We start from the raw sequence: 19123 nt of genomic DNA on the forward strand, positions 1-19123 counted from the left end.
ACCCTTGTTGGCTGTGGCGAAGAGGTGATACGAAAAAATCCAGCGCAGCTGTAATTTATTGGGGATAGAATAAATAGCCTGTTATCTCCAGGGTCTGGAAAATGCAATAGTTGAAAGGTGTGTATTTCAATACATGTAGCCTATATGTTGCAATGCAGTACAAATATGATACAATGTATMTGGTTAAATCAGAATTGCAACTGCATGCATGGTGGTAAATTATGGACATGGGAATTTGAATACATTAATGGGATCTCAATGGTTGCACCATGCAACAACTTATTTAATTTAGCCTAGTAGGACTACACTCTTGAATACTTCTTTATAATTCTGAGGTTTTTCAGTCACCTCTCTTCTTTCCTTCCTTAGGGCCCCTGGCTCCTACCGGGCCACGTTCAGGAGCCTACTGAAACATTCAGAATGTAAGTAAATGCAGAGTCATACAGGCCTATATATACTGGATAAATGCATATAGGACTGGCATGATTCCCAATAGGCCTATTCTACATGGCACCTTATCCTTTCTGTTTTATTATATACATTTTCTGAACGTTCTGTAGTGCTTTGCAATGGACACTATCATATCCCTATTCAACATGACAGCGAGTCATATCTCTCGCTACACAATACATTTCTATCTGAATGTTCTGTAAGGTTGTAGCCTCTGTAACAGGCCCATGTGGACTTCATGATGATAATGGTTAAATTGTGACACATCATCTCTCACTGGCACTCAAAAGCTGAATTTGACCAACTGTCTATTGTCTTCACTGACATTTTAAACCTGTCCCTGACTGAGTCTGTAATACCAACATGTTTCAAGCAGACCACCATAGTSCCTGTGCCCAAGAACACTAAGGTCACCTGCCTAAATGACTACCGACCCGCAGTGGCTGTTCTAGACCATTTCAACTGGGGGGGCCAAGCTGGGGCCAGTTGTACTGTTAGAGGGGCCAGTTACATTAGACGTTATTGTTGTCATCGTTTTCTTCACTGCATTGCAGGCATTAGCAGACAAAAGACCATGTTCATAATCATCATCGTTGCCACTGTCTAATAACGAATGTAAAAAAAGAACGATAGCAAAAATTAGTTGTGTAATAATTATTTCATACTCCACATTTAGGGGGGCCACAAGGGGGTCCAAAATTGTTGTCACAGGGTCACTGGGACTAAACACCTCCCTCTGCAACTGGATCCTGGACTTCCTGATAGGCCGCCCCCAGGTGGTAAGGGTAGGTAACAACATATCTGCCATGCTGATCCTCAACACRGGGCCCCTCAGGGGTGCGTGCTCAGTCCCCTCCTGTACTCCCTGTTCAGTCCCCTCCTGTACCCTCCAACCCCTCTTTAAAGCTACTGCTACTCTCTGTTCATCATACATGCATAGTCACTTTAACCATATCTACATGTACATACTACCTCAATCAGCCCGACTAACCGGTGTCTGTATGTAGCCCCGCTACTTTTATAGCCTCACTACTGTTATTTTTCGCTGTCTTTTTACTGTTGTTTTTATTTCTTTACTTACCTATTGTTCACCTAATACCTTTTTTGCACTATTGGTTAGAGCCTGTAAGTAAGCATTTCACTGTGAGGTCTACACCTGTTGTATTCGACACACGTGACAAATAAACTTTGATTTGATTTTCACCCATGACTGCATGGCCAGGCACGACTCCAACACCATCATTACGTTTGCCAAAGACATCATTACGTTTGCCAAATTTCCAGAATCTTAACGGGAATTTTCCAATGAAAGTTAAGCCCTGGAATTTGATGAATTTTGCTTACATTCATCAAAAAAGTTAGCTTATAACAGTGAACTTTTTTTGTGGGATACACATAAGGCAATTCTAGGTCTTGTGGCATGTTTTGGTTAAACTATCCCCAATTCAATGGAATTGCAACCCTCTGCATGCACAGTGCATTCTTCCATCACATGTACAGCTGATTCTCAAGATCTTGCTTACTAATGAGATGCTATTAAGCCCACACTACTACACTGTCTGAGCCAAGGACTACGTGCTTTCTGATAAGTTTTGATTACAGTACTGGGTGGGGTGAATATATTTTATATGACATACATGATTTAGTAAATAACTAGTAAATAGTAGCCTACAGCAAAGTGTGTTTAAATCATTTCTAACTTGTTAACAATTTCTGCTCGTTTGTTTTTGCTACCATGTTTTTTTTTAGCTTGCTTGAGCCTGCTAACTGAGGAGTGTTAATTCACCTGTTTTCATACATGTTTCATTTTTAAACATGTATCTTACAAAGGAGTTGTTTATCTAACTGCTTAACTATTTATCTGTACATGGAATTGTATTTTTTTTTTTACTCATTAGTTTCTAATCATTACAGGAAAATGCCACGGGCACTATCTGATGTGTAGAGACATTTCACTGCCGATAATGTAGAAGGAAAAGCTGTGTACATTTTCAAATACTGTGCCAAATCATATGTGAAGAATGCAACGAAGATGCAGAATCATCTGGCCAAGGGCATAAAGTTCCCTCAGCGCTCACAACAAGCAACCTCTGACAAAAGTCCCTCTACTTCTATTTGAGGTGAAAATGATGAATCAGACACCTTATCGATAGCAACAGCTCATGGTCCTCCTGGAATCAGACGTTTTTTTGACTCAATGGAGGAACGTATTCAGAGAAATGCTGATGAATGTCTTGCTTGAGCTGTGTATGCAACTGGTTCACCGCTGATGCTCACAGGCAATGTGTATTTCTGAATGTTCTTCGCCCAGCATACACCCCTCCAACCAGACATGCTTTATCTATTCATTTGCTGGACACAGAGTTCAACAGAGTTCAAGTGAAGGTCAAGCAAATCATAGAGAAAGCAAACTGTATTGCAATCATCTCTGATGGGTGGTCGAATGTTCGTGGAGAAGGAATAATTTACTACATCATCTCCACCCCTCAACCAGTATTCTACAAGAGCACAGACACCCGGGACAGCAGACACACTGGTCTCTACATTGTAGATGAGCTGAAGACAGTCATCAATGACCTTGGATCACAGAAGGTATTTGCACTGGTGACAGACAATGCTGTGAACATGAAGGCTGCTTGGTCTAAAGTGGAGGAGTCCTACCCTCACATCACACCCATTGGCTGTGCTGMTCATGCATTGAATCTGCTCAAGGACATCATGGCACTGAAAACAACGGATACACTCTACAAGAGAGCCAAGGAAATGGTTAGGTATGTGAAGGGTCATCAAGTTATAGCAGCAATCTACCTCACCAAGCAAAGTGAGAAGAATAAGAGCACCACATTGAAGCTGTCCAGCAACAACCGTTGGTGTGGTGTTGTCATCATGTTTGACAGCCTCCTGGAAGAGAAATGGCCATATCACAGTCTGCCGATATGGATAGTCCCATCAAGAGGATCCTCCTGGATGATGTATTTTGGGAGAGAGTGGTAAGTAGCCTGAAACCTATAGCAGTAGCCATTGCACGGATTGAGGGAGACAATGCCATCCTGTCTGATGTTCAGACTGCTTGCAGATGTAAGAGAAGAAATCCATACTGCCCTGACCACTTCACTGTTGCTCCAAGCAGAGGAAACTGCCGTTCTGAAATACATCAAAAAGCGTGAAGACTTCTGCCTGAAGCCCATACACGCCGCAGCGTACATGTTGAACCCCAAGTATGCTGGCAAGAGCATCTTGTCTGGTGCAGAGATCAACAAGGCCTATGGTGTCATCACTGCTGTGTCTCACCACCTTGGCCTGGATGAGGGCAAGGTTCTTTGCAGTCTGGTGAAGCACACTTCCAAGTAAGGGCTTTGGGATGGAGATGCAATATGGCAGTCGTGTGGATCTGAGGCTTTTCCCCCTGTTGCCTCCATCATCCTCCAAATCCCACCAACATCAGCCGCCTCAGAGCACAACTGGTCCTTGTTTGAGAACACACACACCAAAGCATGCAACAGGCTGACTGATACAAGGGTTGAAAAATTGGTGGCCATCCAAGCAAATTTGAGGCTTTTTGAGCCTGACAACGAGCCATCATCAACAAGGTTGGAAAGTGACAGTGAAGATGAGGCCTCAGAGTCTGTCGTTCAAGAGGTGGACATTGAGGAGGTCCAGGGAGAAGACATGGAAGCCTGAGAGGAAGACAACCAAAGCTTTAGTTTCTAGACTATCATTTTACATATGTGTAACAGTTTAACTTTAGTACGTCCCCTCGCCCCGACCCGGGCGCGATCCAGGGACCCTATGCACATATCAACAACAGTCACCCACGAAGCATCGTTACCCATCGCTCCACAAAGGCCGCGGCCCTTGCAGAGCAAGGGGAACCACTACTTCAAGGTCTCAAAGCGAGTGACGTAACCGATTGAAACGCTATTAACGCGCACCACCGCTAACTAGCTAGCCATTTCACATCCGTTACATATGTATGTTGAAAACGTTTTTAGGAGATGCAATGGATCTTTGGGGATCATTCAATATTCCCTTTATTTTATTGTTCAGTGAAATCATCCCATGTGAAGAGTCAACTCATTTAATTAAAGTTCAATTCGTAACTAAATTGTTTTTTTATTTCTATTGGAAGGATTTAATCATTTGCAATTATGTCTACTTATGAAAAGATAAAATGTTTATGTTTCTGTCTCCGTATGATATGGTAAATATATCCAATGCAAAAAACATCTACATTTAAATTGGAATTCATATTAATTTGCATATATTTCCATTAATTCCCCAAAAAATCCCGTTAATTCCCACAGAAAGTTTCCAACTCTGAATTTTCCCAAAAATGTGCAACCCTACCGACAACACAACAGTGGTGGGCCTGATCACCGACAACGATGAGACAGCCTATAAGGGGGAGGTCAGAGACCTGGCCGTGTGGTGCCAGGATAACAACCTCTCCCTCAACGTGATCAAGACAAAGGAGATGATTGTGGACTACAGGAAAAGGAGGACCAAGCACGCCCCCATTATCATCGACGGGTCTGTAGTGGAGCAAGTTGAGAGCTTCAAGTTCCTTGGTGTCCACATCACCAACAAACTATCATGGTCCAAACACACCAAGACAGTCGTGAAGAGGGCACGACAAAGCCTATTCCCCCTCAGGAGACTGAAAAGATTTGGCATGGGTCCTCAGATCCTCAAAAAGTTCTACAGCTGCACCATCGAGAGCATTCTGACTGGTTGTATCACTGCCTGGTATGGCAACTGCTCGGCCTCCGACCGCAAAGCACTACAGAGGGTAGTGCGTACAGCCCAGTACATCACTGGGGCCAAGCTTCCTGACATCCAGGACCTATATACCAGGCGTTGTCATAGGAAGGCCCTAAAAAAAATTGTCAAAGACTCCAGCCACCCTAGTCATAGACTGTTCTATCTGCGACCGCACGGCAAGCGGTACCGGAGCGCCAAGTCTAGGTCCAAAAGGCTTCTTAACAGCTTCTACCCCCAAGCCATAATACTCCCGAACAGCTAATCAAATGGCYAGCCAGACTATTTGCATTGTCCCCCACCCCCTATTTTACGCTGCTACTACTCTCTCTACCTACATCTATGCATAGTCACATTAACTCTACCTACATGTACAAATTACCTCAACTAACCTGTGCCCCCGCACATTAACTCTGTACCAGTACCCCCTCTATATAGCCTCACTACTGTTATTTTACTGCTGCTCTTTAACTATTTGTTATTTTAATTAAACATTTTTACTTATCTATTTTTTACTTAAACACTTATCTTTCTGCATTGTTGTTTAAGGGCTTGTAAGTAAGCATTTCACTGTAAGGTCTACACCTGTTGTATTCGGTGCATGTGACAAATACAATTTGATTAGATTATAAGTGCAATTTACAATGAAATTATTAAAAAACGAAATCACCGTAAATATAAAAATAACACTGACACTTTCTAGGGTATTGGAAGTGAGCCCTCATCTAATTAAGTTGGTTAGCCTCCACCATGTTGTGCCATACTACATGCCTGCCTGGTCCTGCTTTGACTCTGCCCTATGGTTTATGCAACTGTCTGGCTGGACTTTTCCCTTATCATGACTCCAATTCCATCCATTACATTACAGTAGGAATGCCCCCTTGGGCTCTCTAGAGCTAGGCTGGACTAGATACATAGTCATGTTCCCTGGACACCGTTTCCAAACCCCGATACCCATCCACAGCCAGGATGGACTCCCCTGCATTAGTGTTACGCTTGAACAAAAGCCTGCACACACACACAGTGGCACTCCAGAGTCAGAGTTGCCCATCTCTGGTCTTTATAGTCCATGGGTCAAACTCACAAATTTGGGCCTTCGGGCTCACTTGTGTTGACAATGTCTCATAGCGATTTTCTTGAAGACTATGTCCCTAAAGTTGGAAAATGTGTGGCAGCAGTGCAGTACTGGCAGCTTTCTCTGCGTACGCAGACCCGCAAGCAACTGCGGCCGGCCCCTGATGATGAGTTCAGATTTTTTGTGGCGCCCACCCCTATCGAATTTACCCATCCCTGCTCTAGTTCCTCAACAACACAGCTAGCTGAGCTCAAAAAAGGACCTTATAGTTTAAGACTCTTCTTTGAGTCATAAAAGTGCTTTGAAATTACTAAGGAACTTTGCACACTTTGAAGAGGTATGTGGCCACTTGGAGACACCAGTTAGTCCTTTCACTCAATGTCACGAATACCACCGAAGGTGGCTCCCCTTCCTGTTCGGGTGGCGCTCGGCGGTCGTCGTCGCCGGTCTATTAGCTGCCACCGATCCCTTTTTCCTTTTCGTTTGTTTTTGTCTAATTGTTTTCACCTGTTCCTTGTCGGGGTTTTGGGATGAGTATTATTTAAGTTCGTTTAGCCCGCTGGTGTTTGTGCGGGCTTGTTGTTATTTTACGTTAGTGGTGTTTGTGTTCTTTTGGGTTTTCGCTGTCCTGTATTTTTAGTAACTATGGTTTTGGGTTTGTTGCGCCTGTGTTTTGGGCTTCACCCATGTTTGTAACTGGTTACTTTACGAAAGGACATTAAAGCGTTTTTCCCATCAACCTTCTGCTCTCTGCGTCTGACTCCACACCATCACTCTCCAGACGTTACACTCAAACCCTTGTCATTTCTTTGTTTTATGTTGCACCTACCGCACATTTTCCAGGAATATTCTTATCATGTTACTGAGTGTATCCAGAGTATTTTCAGATGTTGTTATCAACAAATGCGGCAAAAAGTACAGTAAACAAGGTGAACTTGTGTCCTCACCTTTGGTCTAATAATTTTCCCATAATCTCCAAACTGTTTCCTTTCAATTGCTACCATGGTTATGCATTTCATATTTCTTCTGTAAGAAACATTTAAATGTAGCCCTACCAATATAGGCCAATTCCCACGGGTGTAAAGGGTTAATCCCACAGAAGCCTTTTTCCACTATGGCCACCAAACAACTCAATGGGGTCCTATTTGATCAATTTCACATGACCATACCTGTATAAATTAGAATTGGCAGTGGAGGCTGCTGAGGGGAGGACAGGCCATAATAATGTATGGAATGGAGCAAATGGAATGGCATCAAAACATGTGTTTGATGTATTTGATACCATTCCAGCTAATCCGCTCCAGCCATTGCCATGAGCCCATCCTCCCCAATTAAGGTGCCACCAACCTCCTGTTAATTGTAGCATGCCCAACCACATGAGCCAGGTGTGCCAGATATATAAAGATGTTCAATTATTCACMGAATTATGGTAAAAATGTGCCCAAATAGCTGTCCAAATACTATAATTGATTCAAACATTTAAAATTGATTTATACATGTAAATATTAATGGATGTGGGCTGATTTAAAAAGTAATCCTATTAACTGTTTGAAATGATTGAACATAAGCAATTCAGACAGTTTTTAGGAAACATTTTGACCATAATACTGTGAATATTGTAACATCTATATATCTGGCAAATTTGGATGTGTATTCTACATCACTATGATTATTATTTTGTTATTATTATATTGCATTCAGGTATGGCCATGCAAAATTTATCAAACAAATAAATAATTGTCACATGCGTCATAAAACAACAGGTGTAGACTGACAGTGAAATGCTTACTTTAGGGTTCTTTTCCAACAATGCAGAGTTAAAGATACACAAATTAAATATATGAAATAGTGGCATGAGGAATAAATACACAGTAAATAAAGAATAACAAACACAAGTAAAAATAACATGGCTATATACAGGAAGTGCCAGGTAATAACATGGCTATATACAGGGAGTACCAGGTAATAACATGACTATATACAGGGAGTACCAGGTAATACCATGGCTATATACAAGGAGTACCAGGTAATAACATGGCTATATACAGGGAGTACCTGGTAATAACATGGCTATATACAGTCAGTATCAGGTAATAACATGGCTATATACAGGGAGTATCAGGTAATAACATTTCTATATACAGGAAGTACCAGGTAATAACATGGCTATATACAGTGAGTACCAGGTAATAACATGGCTATATACAGTGAGTACCAGGTAATAACATGGCTATATACAGTGAGTACCAAGTAATAACATGGCTATATACAGGGAGTACCAGGTAATAACATGGCTATATACAGTGAGTACCAGTACCGAGTCTATGTGCATGTGTACGAGGTAATTGAGGTAGATATGTACATACAGGTAGGGATAAAGTGAATAGGCAACAGGATAGATAATAAACAGTAGCAGCAGCGTACAGTATGTGGTGAGTGTGAAAGTGTGTGTGTGAGTGTGTGGCGTCAGTATGCATGTGTACGCATTCTATGTGTGTGTGGCCATATGTAGCGTGTGTGTGTTGGGGTGTCGGTGTAAGTACTGTATATGTGAGTGTGTGTGTAGAGTCCAGTGTGTGAGTAGAGTCCAGTGTGTGAGTAGAGTCCAGTGTGTGTGTAGAGTCCAGTGAGTGTAGAGTCCAGTGCATGTGTAGAGTCCAGTGTGTGTGTGTGGAGTCCAGTGTGTGTAGAGTCCAGTGTGTGAGTGGAGTCCAGTGTGTGAGTATACTCCAGTGTGTGTGAGTAGAGTCCAGTGCGTGTGTAGAGTCCAGTGTGTGTGTGTGGAGTCCAGTGTGTGGAGTCCAGTGTGTGTGTGTGTGTGTGTGTGTGGTAGAATCCAGAGTGTGAGTAGATTCCAGTGTGTATGTAGAGTCCAGTGTGTGTAGAGTCCAGTGCTTGTGTAGAATCCAGTGCTTGTGTAGAATCCAGTGCTTGTGTAGAATCCAGTGTGTGTGTGGAGTCCAGTGTGTGAGTGGAGTCCAGTGTGTGTGTGTGGTGTGTGTGTGTGTGTGTGTGTGTGTGTGTGTGTGTGTGTGTGTGTGTGTGTGTGGTGTGTGTGTGTGTGTGGTGGAGTCCAGTGTTTGTGTGTATGAGTAAGTCCAGTGTGTGAGTAGAGTCCAGTGTGTGAGTAGAGTCCAGTGTATGAGTAAAGTCCAGTGTGTGAGTAAAGTCCAGTGTGTGAGTAAAGTCCAGTGTGTGATAAGTAGTGTGTGAGTAAAGTCCAGTGTGTGTAGAGTCCAGTGTGTGTGTGTAGAGTCCAGTGTGTGTGTGTAGAGTCCAGTGGTGTGTGGTAGAGTCCAGTGTTGTGTAGAGTCCAGTGTGTGTGTGTAGAGTCCAGTGTGTGTGTGTAGAGTCCAGTTGTGTGGTGTGTAGAGTGTGTGTGTAGAGTGTGGTGTGTAGAGTCCAGTGTGGTGTTAGAGTCCAGTGTGTGTAGAGTCCAGTGTTGTGTGTGTAGAGTCCAGTGTGTGTGTGTAGAGTCCAGTGTGTGTGTGTGGAGTCCAGTGTGTGTGTGTGTAGAGTCCAGTGTGGTGTGTAGAGTCCAGTGTGTGTGTGTAGAGCCCAGTGTGTGTGTGTAGAGTCCAAGTGTGTGTGTGTAGAGTCCAGTGTGTGTAGAGTCCAGTGTGTGTAGGAGTCCAGTGTGTGTGTGTGTGGAGTCCGGTGTGTGTAGAGTCCAGTGTGTGTAGAGTCCAGTGTGAGTGGAGTCCAGTGTGTGAAGAGTGTGTGTGTGTAGAGTCCAGTGTGTGTAGAGTCCGTGTGTGTAGAGTGGTGTGTGTGGAGTCCAGTGTGTGTAGAGTCCAGTGTGTGTAGAGTCCAGTGTGTGTAGAGTCCAGTGTGTGTAGAGTCCAGTGTGTGTAGAGTCCAGTGTGTGTTAGAGTCCAGTGTGTTGTGTAGAGTCCAGTGTGTGTGTAGAGTCCAGTGTGTGTGTAGAGTCCAGTGTGTGTGTAGAGTCCAGTGTGTGTAGAGCCAGTGTGTGTAGAGTCCAGTGTGTGTGTAGAGTCCAGTGTGTGTGTGTAGAGGTCAGTGTGTGTGTGTAGAGTCCAGTGTGTGTGTGTAGTACGTGTGTGTGAGAGTCAGTGTGTGTGTTAGAGTCCAGTGTGTTGTGTGTAGAGTTCCAGTGTGTGTGTGTGGAGTCCAGTGTGTGTGTGTAGAGTCCAGTGTGTGTGTAGAGGTCCAGTGTGTGTGTGTAGAGTCCAGTGTGTGTGTGTAGAGTCCAGTGTGTGTGTGTAGAGTCCAGTGTGTGTAGAGTCCAGTGTGTGTAGAGTCCAGTGTGTGTTGAGTCCAGTGTGTGTATAGAGTCCAGTGTGTGTAGAGTCCAGTGTGAGTGGAGTCCAGTGTGTGAAGAGTGTGTGTGTGTAGAGTCCAGTGTGGTGTAGAGTCCAGTGTGTGTAGAGTCCAGTGTGTGTAGAGTCCAGTGTGTGTAGAGTCCAGTGTGTGTAGAGTCCAGTGTGTGTAGAGTCCAGTGTGTGTGTGTGGAGTCCAGTGTGTGTAGAGTCCAGTGTGGTGAGTGAGTCCGTGTGTGAAGAGTGTGTGTGTGTAGAGTCCAGTGTGTGAAGGGTGTGTGTGTGTAGAGTCCAGTGTGTGTGTAGAGTCCAGTGTGTGTAGAGTCCAGTGTGTGTAGAGTCCAGTGTGAGTGGAGTCCAGTGTGTGGAAGAGTGTGTGTGTGGTAGAGTCCAGTGTGTGTAGAGTCCAGTGTGTGTAGAGTCCAGTGTGTGTAGAAGTCCAGTGTGTGTAGAGTCCAGTGTGTGTGTAGAGTCCAGTGTGTGTGTAGAGTCCAGTGTGTGTGTAGAGTCCAGTGTGTGTGTAGAGTCCAGTGTGTGTGTAGAGTCCAGTGTGTGTGTAGAGTCCAGTGTGTGTGTAGAGTCCAGTGTGTGTAGAGTCCAGTGTGTGTAGAGTCCAGTGTGTGTAGAGTCAGTGTGTGTAGAGTCCAGTGTGTGTGTGTGGAGTCCAGTGGTGTGTAGAGTCGCAGTGTGTGAGTGGAGTCCAGTGTGTGAGTGGAGTCCAGTGTGTGAAGAGTGTGTGTGTGTAGAGTCCAGTGTGTGTAGAGTCCAGTGGTGTGTAGAGTCCAGTGTGTGTAGAGTCCAGTGTGTGTAAGAGTCGCAGTGTGTGTGTAGAGTCCAGTGTGTGTGGAGTCCAGTGTGTGTAAGAGTCCAGTGTGTGTAGAGTCCAGTGTGTGTGTAGAGTCCAGTGTGTGTGTAGAGTCCAGTGTGTGTGTAGAGTCCAGTGGGTGTGTGTAGAGTCCAGTGTGTGTGTAGAGTCCAGTGTGTGTGTAGAGTCCAGTGTGTGTGTAGAGTCCAGTGTGTGTGTAGAGTCCAGTGTGTGTGTAGAGTCCAGTGTGTGTGTAAGAGTCCAGTGTGTGTGTAGAGTCCAGTGGTGTGTGTAGAGTCCAGTGTGTGTGTAGAGTCAGTGTGTGTGTAGAGTCCAGTGTGTGTGTAGTGTCCAGTTGTGTGTGTAGAGTCCAGTGTGTGTGTAGAGTCCAGTGTGTGTGTGTAGAGTCCAGTGTGTGTGTAGATCCAGTGTGTGTAGAGTCCAGTGTGTGTGGTAGAGTCCAGTTGTGTGTAGAGTCCAGTGTGTGTAGAGGTCCAGTGTGTGAGTAGAGTCCAGTGTGTGTGTCGTGTGAGAGTCCAGTGTGTGTGTGTTAGAGTCCAGTGTGGAGTCCAGTGTGTGTAGAGTCGTGTGTGTAGAGTCCAGTGGTGTGTAGAGTCCAGTGTGTGTGTGTAGAGTCCAGTGTGTGTAGAGTGTGTGTAGAGTCCAGTGTGTGAGTGGAATCCAGTGTGTGTAGAGTCCAGTGGTGTGTAGAGTCCAGTGTGTGAGTGGAATCCGTGTGTGAAGTTGGAATCCAGTGTGTGTGAGTCCAGTGTGGTAAGTCCAGTGGTGTGTAGAAGTCCAGTGTGTGTAGAGTCCAGTGTGTGTAGAGTCCAGTGTGTGGTGTGTGAGTCCAGTGTGTGTAGAGTCCAGTGTGTGAGTGGAGTCCAGTGTGTGAAGAGTGTGTTGTGTGTAGAGTCCAGTGTGTGTAGAGTCCAGTGTGTGTAGAGTCCAGTGTGTGTAGGTCAGTGTGTGTAGAGTCCAGTGTGTGTGTAGAGTCCAGTGTGTGTGTAGAGTCAGTGTGTGTGTAGAGTCCAGTGTGTGTGTAGAGTCCAGTGTGTGTGTAGGTCAGTGTGTGTTAGAGTCCAGTGTGTGGTGTAGAGTCCAGTGTGTGTGTAGAGTCCAGTGTGTGTGGTAGAGTCCAGTGTGTGTGTGTGTAGAGTCCAGTGTGGAGTCCAGTGTGTGTAGAGGTGTGTGTGTAGAGTCCAGTGTGTGTAGAGTCCAGTGTGTGGTAGAGTCCAGTGTGGTGTGTGTAGAGCCAGTGGTGTGTAGAGTGGTGTGTAGATCCAGTGTGTGAGTGGAATCCAGTGGTGTGTAGAGTCCAGTGTGTGAGTGGAATCCAGTGTGTGTAGAGTCCAGTGTGTGTAAGAGTCAGTGTGTGAGTGGAATCCAGTGTGTGTAGAGTCCAGTGTGTGTAGAGTCCAGTGTGTGTAGAGTCCAGTGGTGTGTAGAGTCCAGTGTGTGTAGAGTCCAGTGTGTGTAGAGTCCAGTGTGTGTAGAGTCCATGTGTTGTAGAGTCCAGTGTGTGAGTAGATCCAGTGTGTGTTGTAGAGTCCAGTGTGTGTAAGAGTCGTGTGTGAGTCCAGTGTGTGAGTGGTAAGTCCAGTGGTGTGTAGAGTCCAGTGTGTGTAGAGTCCAGTGTGTGTAATAGTCCAGTGTGTGTAAGTCCAGTGTGTGTAGAGTCCAGTGTGTGTAAGAGTCCGTGGTGTGGTGTGGTAGAGTCCAGTGTGGTGTGTGTAGAGTCCAGTGTGTGTGTGTAGAGTCGCAGTGTGTGTAGAGTCCCAGTGTGTTGTAGAGTCCAGTGTGTGTGTGTGAGTCCAGTGTGTGTAGAGTCCAGTGTGTGTAGGTCCAGTGTGAGTGGAGTCCAGTGTGTGAAGAGTGTGTGTGTGTAGAGTCCAGTGGTGTGTAGGTCCAGTGTGTGTAGAGTCCAGTGTGTGTAGAGTCATGTGTGTGTAGAGTCCAGTGTGTGGTGTGTGGAGTCCAGTGTGTGTAGAGTCCAGTGTGTGAGTGGAGCCAGTGTGTGAAGAGTGTGTGTGTGTAGAGTCCAGTGTGTGAAGGGTGTGTGTGTAGAGTCCAGTGTGTGTAGAGTCCAGTGTGTGTAGAGTCCAGTGTGTGTAACGTCCAGTGTGAGTGGAGTCGAGTGTGGTGAAGAAGTGTTGTGTGTGTAGAGTCCAGTGTGGTGTAGAGTCCAGTGTGTGTAGAGTCAGTGTGTGTGTGTAGAGTCCAGTGTGTGTGTAGAGGCCAGTGTGTGGTGTAGAGTCCAGTGTGGTGTGTAGAGTCCAGTGTGTTGTACAGGTATGAGTCCAGTGTGTGTGTAGAGTCCAGTGGTGTGTAGAGCCAGTGTGGTGTAGAGTCCAGTGTCATGTACGTGTTGAGCCAGGTGATGTGTGGTCCAGTGGATCCTGTGGTGAAGAGTGTGTGTGTAGAGTGCCAGGTGTACCAAGCCAATGTGTAGATCCAGGGTGAGCCATGTTGTAGAGTCCAGTGGGTGTGTACAGTTAACCAGTGGTGTGTAGAGTCCAGTGTAACTCCAGTGTGTGTAGACCAGGTGTGGTAGAGTCCCAGTGTGTGTAGAGTCCAGTTGTGAAGGTCGGTAGAGTCCAGTGTGTGTAGAGTCCGAGTGTGTTGAGCATTGTGGAGTCCAGTGTGTGTAGTAGTCGTCCAGTGTGTGTAGAGTCCAGTGTGTGTAGTGAGTCCAGTGTGTGAGTGGGAGTCAGTGTGTTGTAGAGTCAGTGGTGTGTGTGTGTGAGAGTCCTAGTGTGTGTAGATGTCCAGTGTGTGTAGAGGTCGCGTGGTGTGTATGAGTCCAGTGTTGTGTGTGAGTCCATGTGTGTGTAGAGTCCAGTGTGTGTAGAGTCCCAGTGTGTGTGTAAGAGTCCAGTGTGTGTGTAGAGTCCCAGTGTGTGTAGAGTCCAGTGTGTGTAGAGTCCTAGTGTGTGTGTAGAGTCCAGTGTGTGTAGAGTCCAGTGTGTGTGTAGAGGTCCAGTGTGGTGTAGAGTCCAGTGTGTGTGTAGAGTCCATGTGTGTGTAAAGAGTCCAGGTGTGTGTAGAGTCCAGTGTGTGTGTGTAGAGTCCAGTGTGTGTGTGGCCAGTGTGTGTGAGAGTCCAGTGGTGTGTGTGTAGAGCCCAGTGTGTGTGTAGAGTTCCAGTGGTGTGGTGTTAGAGTCCAGTGTGTTTGGTGTAGAGTCCAAGTGTTGTGGATAGTGTTCTGTAGAGTCCAGTGTGGTATCAGTGTGTGTAGAGTCCAGTGTGTGTTGTGTGTCCATGAGTCTCAGTGTGTGGTGTAGAGTCCAGTGTGTGTGTAGAGTCCAGTGTGTGTTGTAGAGTCCAGTGTGTGAGTGTAAGAGTGTGTGTGAGTCCAGTGTGTGTGAGAGTTCAGTGTGTGTGAGAGTCCTCAGTGTGTGTGTAGTCGGTGCAGTGTGTGATAGAGTCAGTGTGTGTGTGTAAGAGTCCAGTGTGTGTGTAGAGTCCCGTGTGTAGAGTCAGTGTGTGAGTAGGATCCAGTGTGTGTGTAGAGTCCAGTGTTGTGAGTAGGTGTGAATCCAGTGTGTGTAGAGTCGAGGTGTGTGTAGAGTCCAGTGTTGTGAGTGGATCCTAGTGTTGTGTAAGTCTGTCATGTGTTGTGTATGTATGTCGCAGTGTGTGTGTGTAGAGTCCAGTGTGTGTATGTAGAGTCCAGTGTGTGGAGAGTCTCTAGTGTGTGTGTAGAGTCCAGTGTTGTGTTGTTACGAGTCCAGTGTGTGTATGTAGGTCCAGTGTGTGTTGAGTCAGAGTTCGCTAGTGTGTGTTGTGATAGAGTCCAGTGTGTGTTATTGTAGTGTGTGTGATGTGCCATGTGTGTGTAGAGTCCAGTGTTGTGAGTAGTGGAATCCAGTGGTGTGTGTAGTCCAGTGTTGTGTAGAGTGCTCAGTGTGTGAGTGGATAGTTCTCAGTGTGTGTATGAGTCCATGTGTGTGTAAAGTTCCGCATGTGTCGTGTGTAAAGTCCAGTGTGTGTGTTAGTTAGCCAGTGGTGTGTTAGAGATGTAGCCAGTGTGTGTAGAGTCCAGTGTGTGTGAGTCCAGTGTGTGAGTGGAGTCCAGTGTGTGAGTGTATTGGTGTAGACTTGACGGACCAGATGGGATCACACCTCCCAAACCAAAAGGAGAAACCCAATGTTTTTCTCTGGTAGCACAACCTACCTGGCACCCACTATAAATATATATACTCAAAGTCAAACCGTTACAGTGTGTAGAGTCCAGTGTGTGTAGATGTAACAGTTTAACTTTAGTCCGTCCCCTCGCCCCGACCCGGCGAACCAGGGACCCTCTGCACACATCAACAACAGTCACCCACGAAGCACCGTTACCCATCGCTCTACACAAAAGCCGTGGCCCTTGGCGGAGCAAGGGGAACCACTACTTAAGGTCTCAGAGCAAGTGACGTCACCGATTGAAAGGCTATTAGCGCGCACCACTGCTAACTAACTAGCCATTTCACATCCGTTACGTAGAGTCCAGTGCGTGTGTAGAGTCCAGTGCGTGCGTGTGTGGAGTCCAGATGTGTGTGCGTGTGTGAGATCCAGTGTGTGGAGTCCAGTGCGTGCGTGTGGTGGAGTCCAGTGTGTGCGTGTGTGGAGTCCAGTGTGTGGAGTGCTGGCAGTGCGATGCGTGTGTGGAGTCCAGTGTGTGAGTAGAGTCCAGTGCGTGCGTAGTGTGGAGTCCAGTGTGAGTAGAGTCCAGTGTGTGTGTGTGAGTAGAGTCCAGTGTTGTGGGGTGTGTAGAGTCCAGTGCAGGTAGTCCAGGTCGCCATTTGATTAGCTATTTAGCAGTCTTGTGGCTTGGGGGTAGAGCTGTTCAGGGTCCTTTTAGTTCCAGACTGGGTGCATTGGTACCGCTTGCCATGCGATAGCAGAGAGAACAGTCTATTTTTTATTTTACATTTATTTAACTAGGCAAGTCATTAAGAACACATTCTTATTTTCAATGACGGCCTAGGAACAGTGGGTTAACTGCCTTGTTCAGGGGCAGAACGACAGATTTGTACCTTGTCAGCTCGGGATTCGATCTTGCAACCTTTCGGCTACTAGTCCCACGCTCTAACCACTAGGCTACCTGCTGCCAATGGCTTGGGTGGCAGGAGTCTTTGACAATTATTTTGTCCTTCCTCTAACACCGCCTGGTACAGAGGTCCTGGATGGCAGGGAGCTCGGTACTCATCACCTCTTTAGTACCTTGCAGTCAGGTACCTTGCAGTTGCTGTACCAAGCAGTGATGCAACCAGTCAGAATACTCTCAATAATGCAGCTGTTTAACTTTTTGAGGATCTGAGGGCCCATACCAAATCTTTTCAGCCTCCTGAGGGGTAAGAGGCTGTCATGCCTTCTTCACAACTGTGTGGGTATCTGTGGAACATGTTAATTCATTAGGTATGTGGACATGTTCATTCCTTTATGATGTGGACATTGTAGTGGAGCTCAGGACCTGCACCACTACAGCGCCATCGATGTGGATGGGGGGTGTGTTCGCCCCTCCATTTCCTGTAGACCATGATCAGCTCCTTTGCCTTGCTGACGGTGAGGGAGAGGTCGTTGTCGTAGCACCACACTGCCAGGTCTTTGACCTCCTCCCTATAGGCTGCCTCATTGTCGCCGGTGATCTGTCGTGTTGTCAGAGAACTTGATGATGGTGTTGGTGTCGTGTGCAGCCAAGCAGTCGTGGGTGAACAGGGCGTACAGGAGGTGTAAGAATATGTCGAAGATAAATACATAACGCAGAGACAGAGGACGAGAGGTCAAAAGGACGAGAAGTCAATAGAGTAATAACAATTAAGGGAAATTGTGTTTTTTCTGTAATAGGGAATTATTGATCACTGGTTCAGAGACATGGGAGGAATATGTCTTCTGAAATAGGATACTTGTTATTTGGCCATTGGCAAGTTTTATTGCAAGGAATTCTAATTGGTCAACCACAGGCTAGGGCTGSGTTATAAATCTACATGCTGTCCCTTTGTTCTGTGGAGAGAATCACTGAGAGAGCATCACTGAGGACAGGGGAGAATGACAATCTACTTCCCCATATGATTTGTCCTCTTTGAATAAACCTATTTTCCTCCCCCTGATTTGCTTTGGAGTTTGTGTTATTGAAGAATAACATAAATTGCTAACAGAGGCAGACACCCCCGTGGAGCCCCCGTGTTGGTCAACGTGGCGGATGTGTTGTTGCCTACCCTGGATGATTGACTTCTGTGGGGTTAATGCGTGAATACTGTGATGACCCTGTATCTACAAATCTTTTTAAAACCCTGTTTTAGCTGTGTGTGTGCAATTTGGTGCCTCTATCACCAAAGTTACAATCCAAAAACATAGCTGCCTTACTACATGGAATTTTATGGCTCAGCTTCCAACATTATAACATCTATGGCACAATATGGGCCAATAATTGAAGGTAGTGCTTTCAAAGTGGGTTATAWTATATATCATTTGTAAGGTAATTTCATGACCTTTCAGAACCACTTGTCAAACAAAGTTTCAAATGTATCAGGGGTTCATTTTTAAAGAAACTTATACATGTAATTCTAATATGTACCCTAGAGGTCAAAGGTCAAAGTTACGTTGACCTGAGCATTCCCGAAAAAATGTCAGATGGATAACTGTGAATCTAAGCGTTCCAATGATATATGATTAGAGGGTATATGTGAGCAATAAATTGTTGATTGATATATAAGTTGATCGATTACATTGGTTAATTGATTGGTTGATCATGCCAAAATATTTCTGATCATACAATACCACCAGTCCAGATCGCAGCGGCATGCCTGAAGCAGCTGAAAACTACAACTCCCAGAATACCTTTCACAGGAATAAACACGAAGAAGCGGTAGGTGCCTAACATGTGTTACTGAGGCTGATTTTGCAAAGTTGCTTTTAAGCGAAGAGATTCAAGTGTACATTGCTAGAATAGTAATAAACGAAAGTTAAGATTGCTTTTACAGTGTTGGTGAGTGGTAGAATAGATTCGGGGAAACACATAGCGAGGTTACTGCACTAATACTCTGTTAGCTTGCTAGCTAGCAAGGTAGCAAACTAATGTGTTAATTGTTGAATGCCACTGGATGTGCAATCAGCACTTATGTTCGATATTAGAGAAGAAATTAAGATTTTGTTTAAAGTATAGAATACACTTCTGATGCAAGGAGCACAGGTCCCCTTTTAACCAATAATGTGATGTCAAATTCAATCTTGCCACTTTGGTTACAGAGTGCAGCCCCAGGAGCAGTGGTATGACATCACACGAGACAACAAGAAGGAACTGCCTGACATCATTCTCAAAAGAGTCCAATCACGTGCCAGAAGACGATGCCTGACCGCTGTGTGGCGTATGGGTGTGGCAAGTCGTGGGATGATGGTGTTACTCTGTACAATTTCCCCAACAATGACACAGAGGAGTTTCACAAATGGGAGAAGCAGGTCCAGCGGACACGGAGCAACTGGACCGCCTCACCGAACTCCCAGCTTTGCTGTGAACACTTCGGTAAGGAGTGTTTTGAAAACAAGCCCTACCCCGTCCTTAAGGCTCTCGCTGCCAAAGGACAGCTGAAGCTGAAGTATGGGGCTGTCCCCACAGTGTTCATACGGCCCCCCTGCACCTCCTGTGAGGGCTTCGGCTGCAACGTGTGCACCCCCAAAGCCCAGAGACGTGGCGTCCCTGTAGAACCACAGGAATATGACACGGTGAGTCTGTGACCGTTAGTGTTGTGTGTCAGTGTCCACCTGACATTG

The 19123-nt window shown here is 45.7% G+C and overlaps 1 protein-coding gene across 2 annotated transcripts in view; it reads left to right on the top strand.

The window, feature by feature from the left end:
• The first annotated feature begins 1218 nt into the window (after positions 1 to 1218).
• Positions 1219 to 19123, top strand: part of l3mbtl2 (L3MBTL histone methyl-lysine binding protein 2) — a 56386-nt gene continuing 38481 nt past the window's right edge. The window contains exons 1-3 of one of the 2 annotated variants that reach the window (XM_024007320.2): positions 1219 to 1235; positions 18140 to 18221; positions 18602 to 19075. In XM_024007320.2, the coding sequence (XP_023863088.1) occupies positions 18701 to 19075 (375 nt within the window). In that variant the 5' untranslated portion in view covers positions 1219 to 1235; positions 18140 to 18221; positions 18602 to 18700. The other variant, XM_024007321.2, reaches the window with a different exon arrangement.

The sequence above is a fragment of the Salvelinus sp. IW2-2015 genome, linkage group LG18 (assembly GCF_002910315.2).
Source record: "Salvelinus sp. IW2-2015 linkage group LG18, ASM291031v2, whole genome shotgun sequence".
Classification (NCBI taxonomy): Eukaryota; Metazoa; Chordata; class Actinopteri; order Salmoniformes; family Salmonidae; genus Salvelinus; species Salvelinus sp. IW2-2015.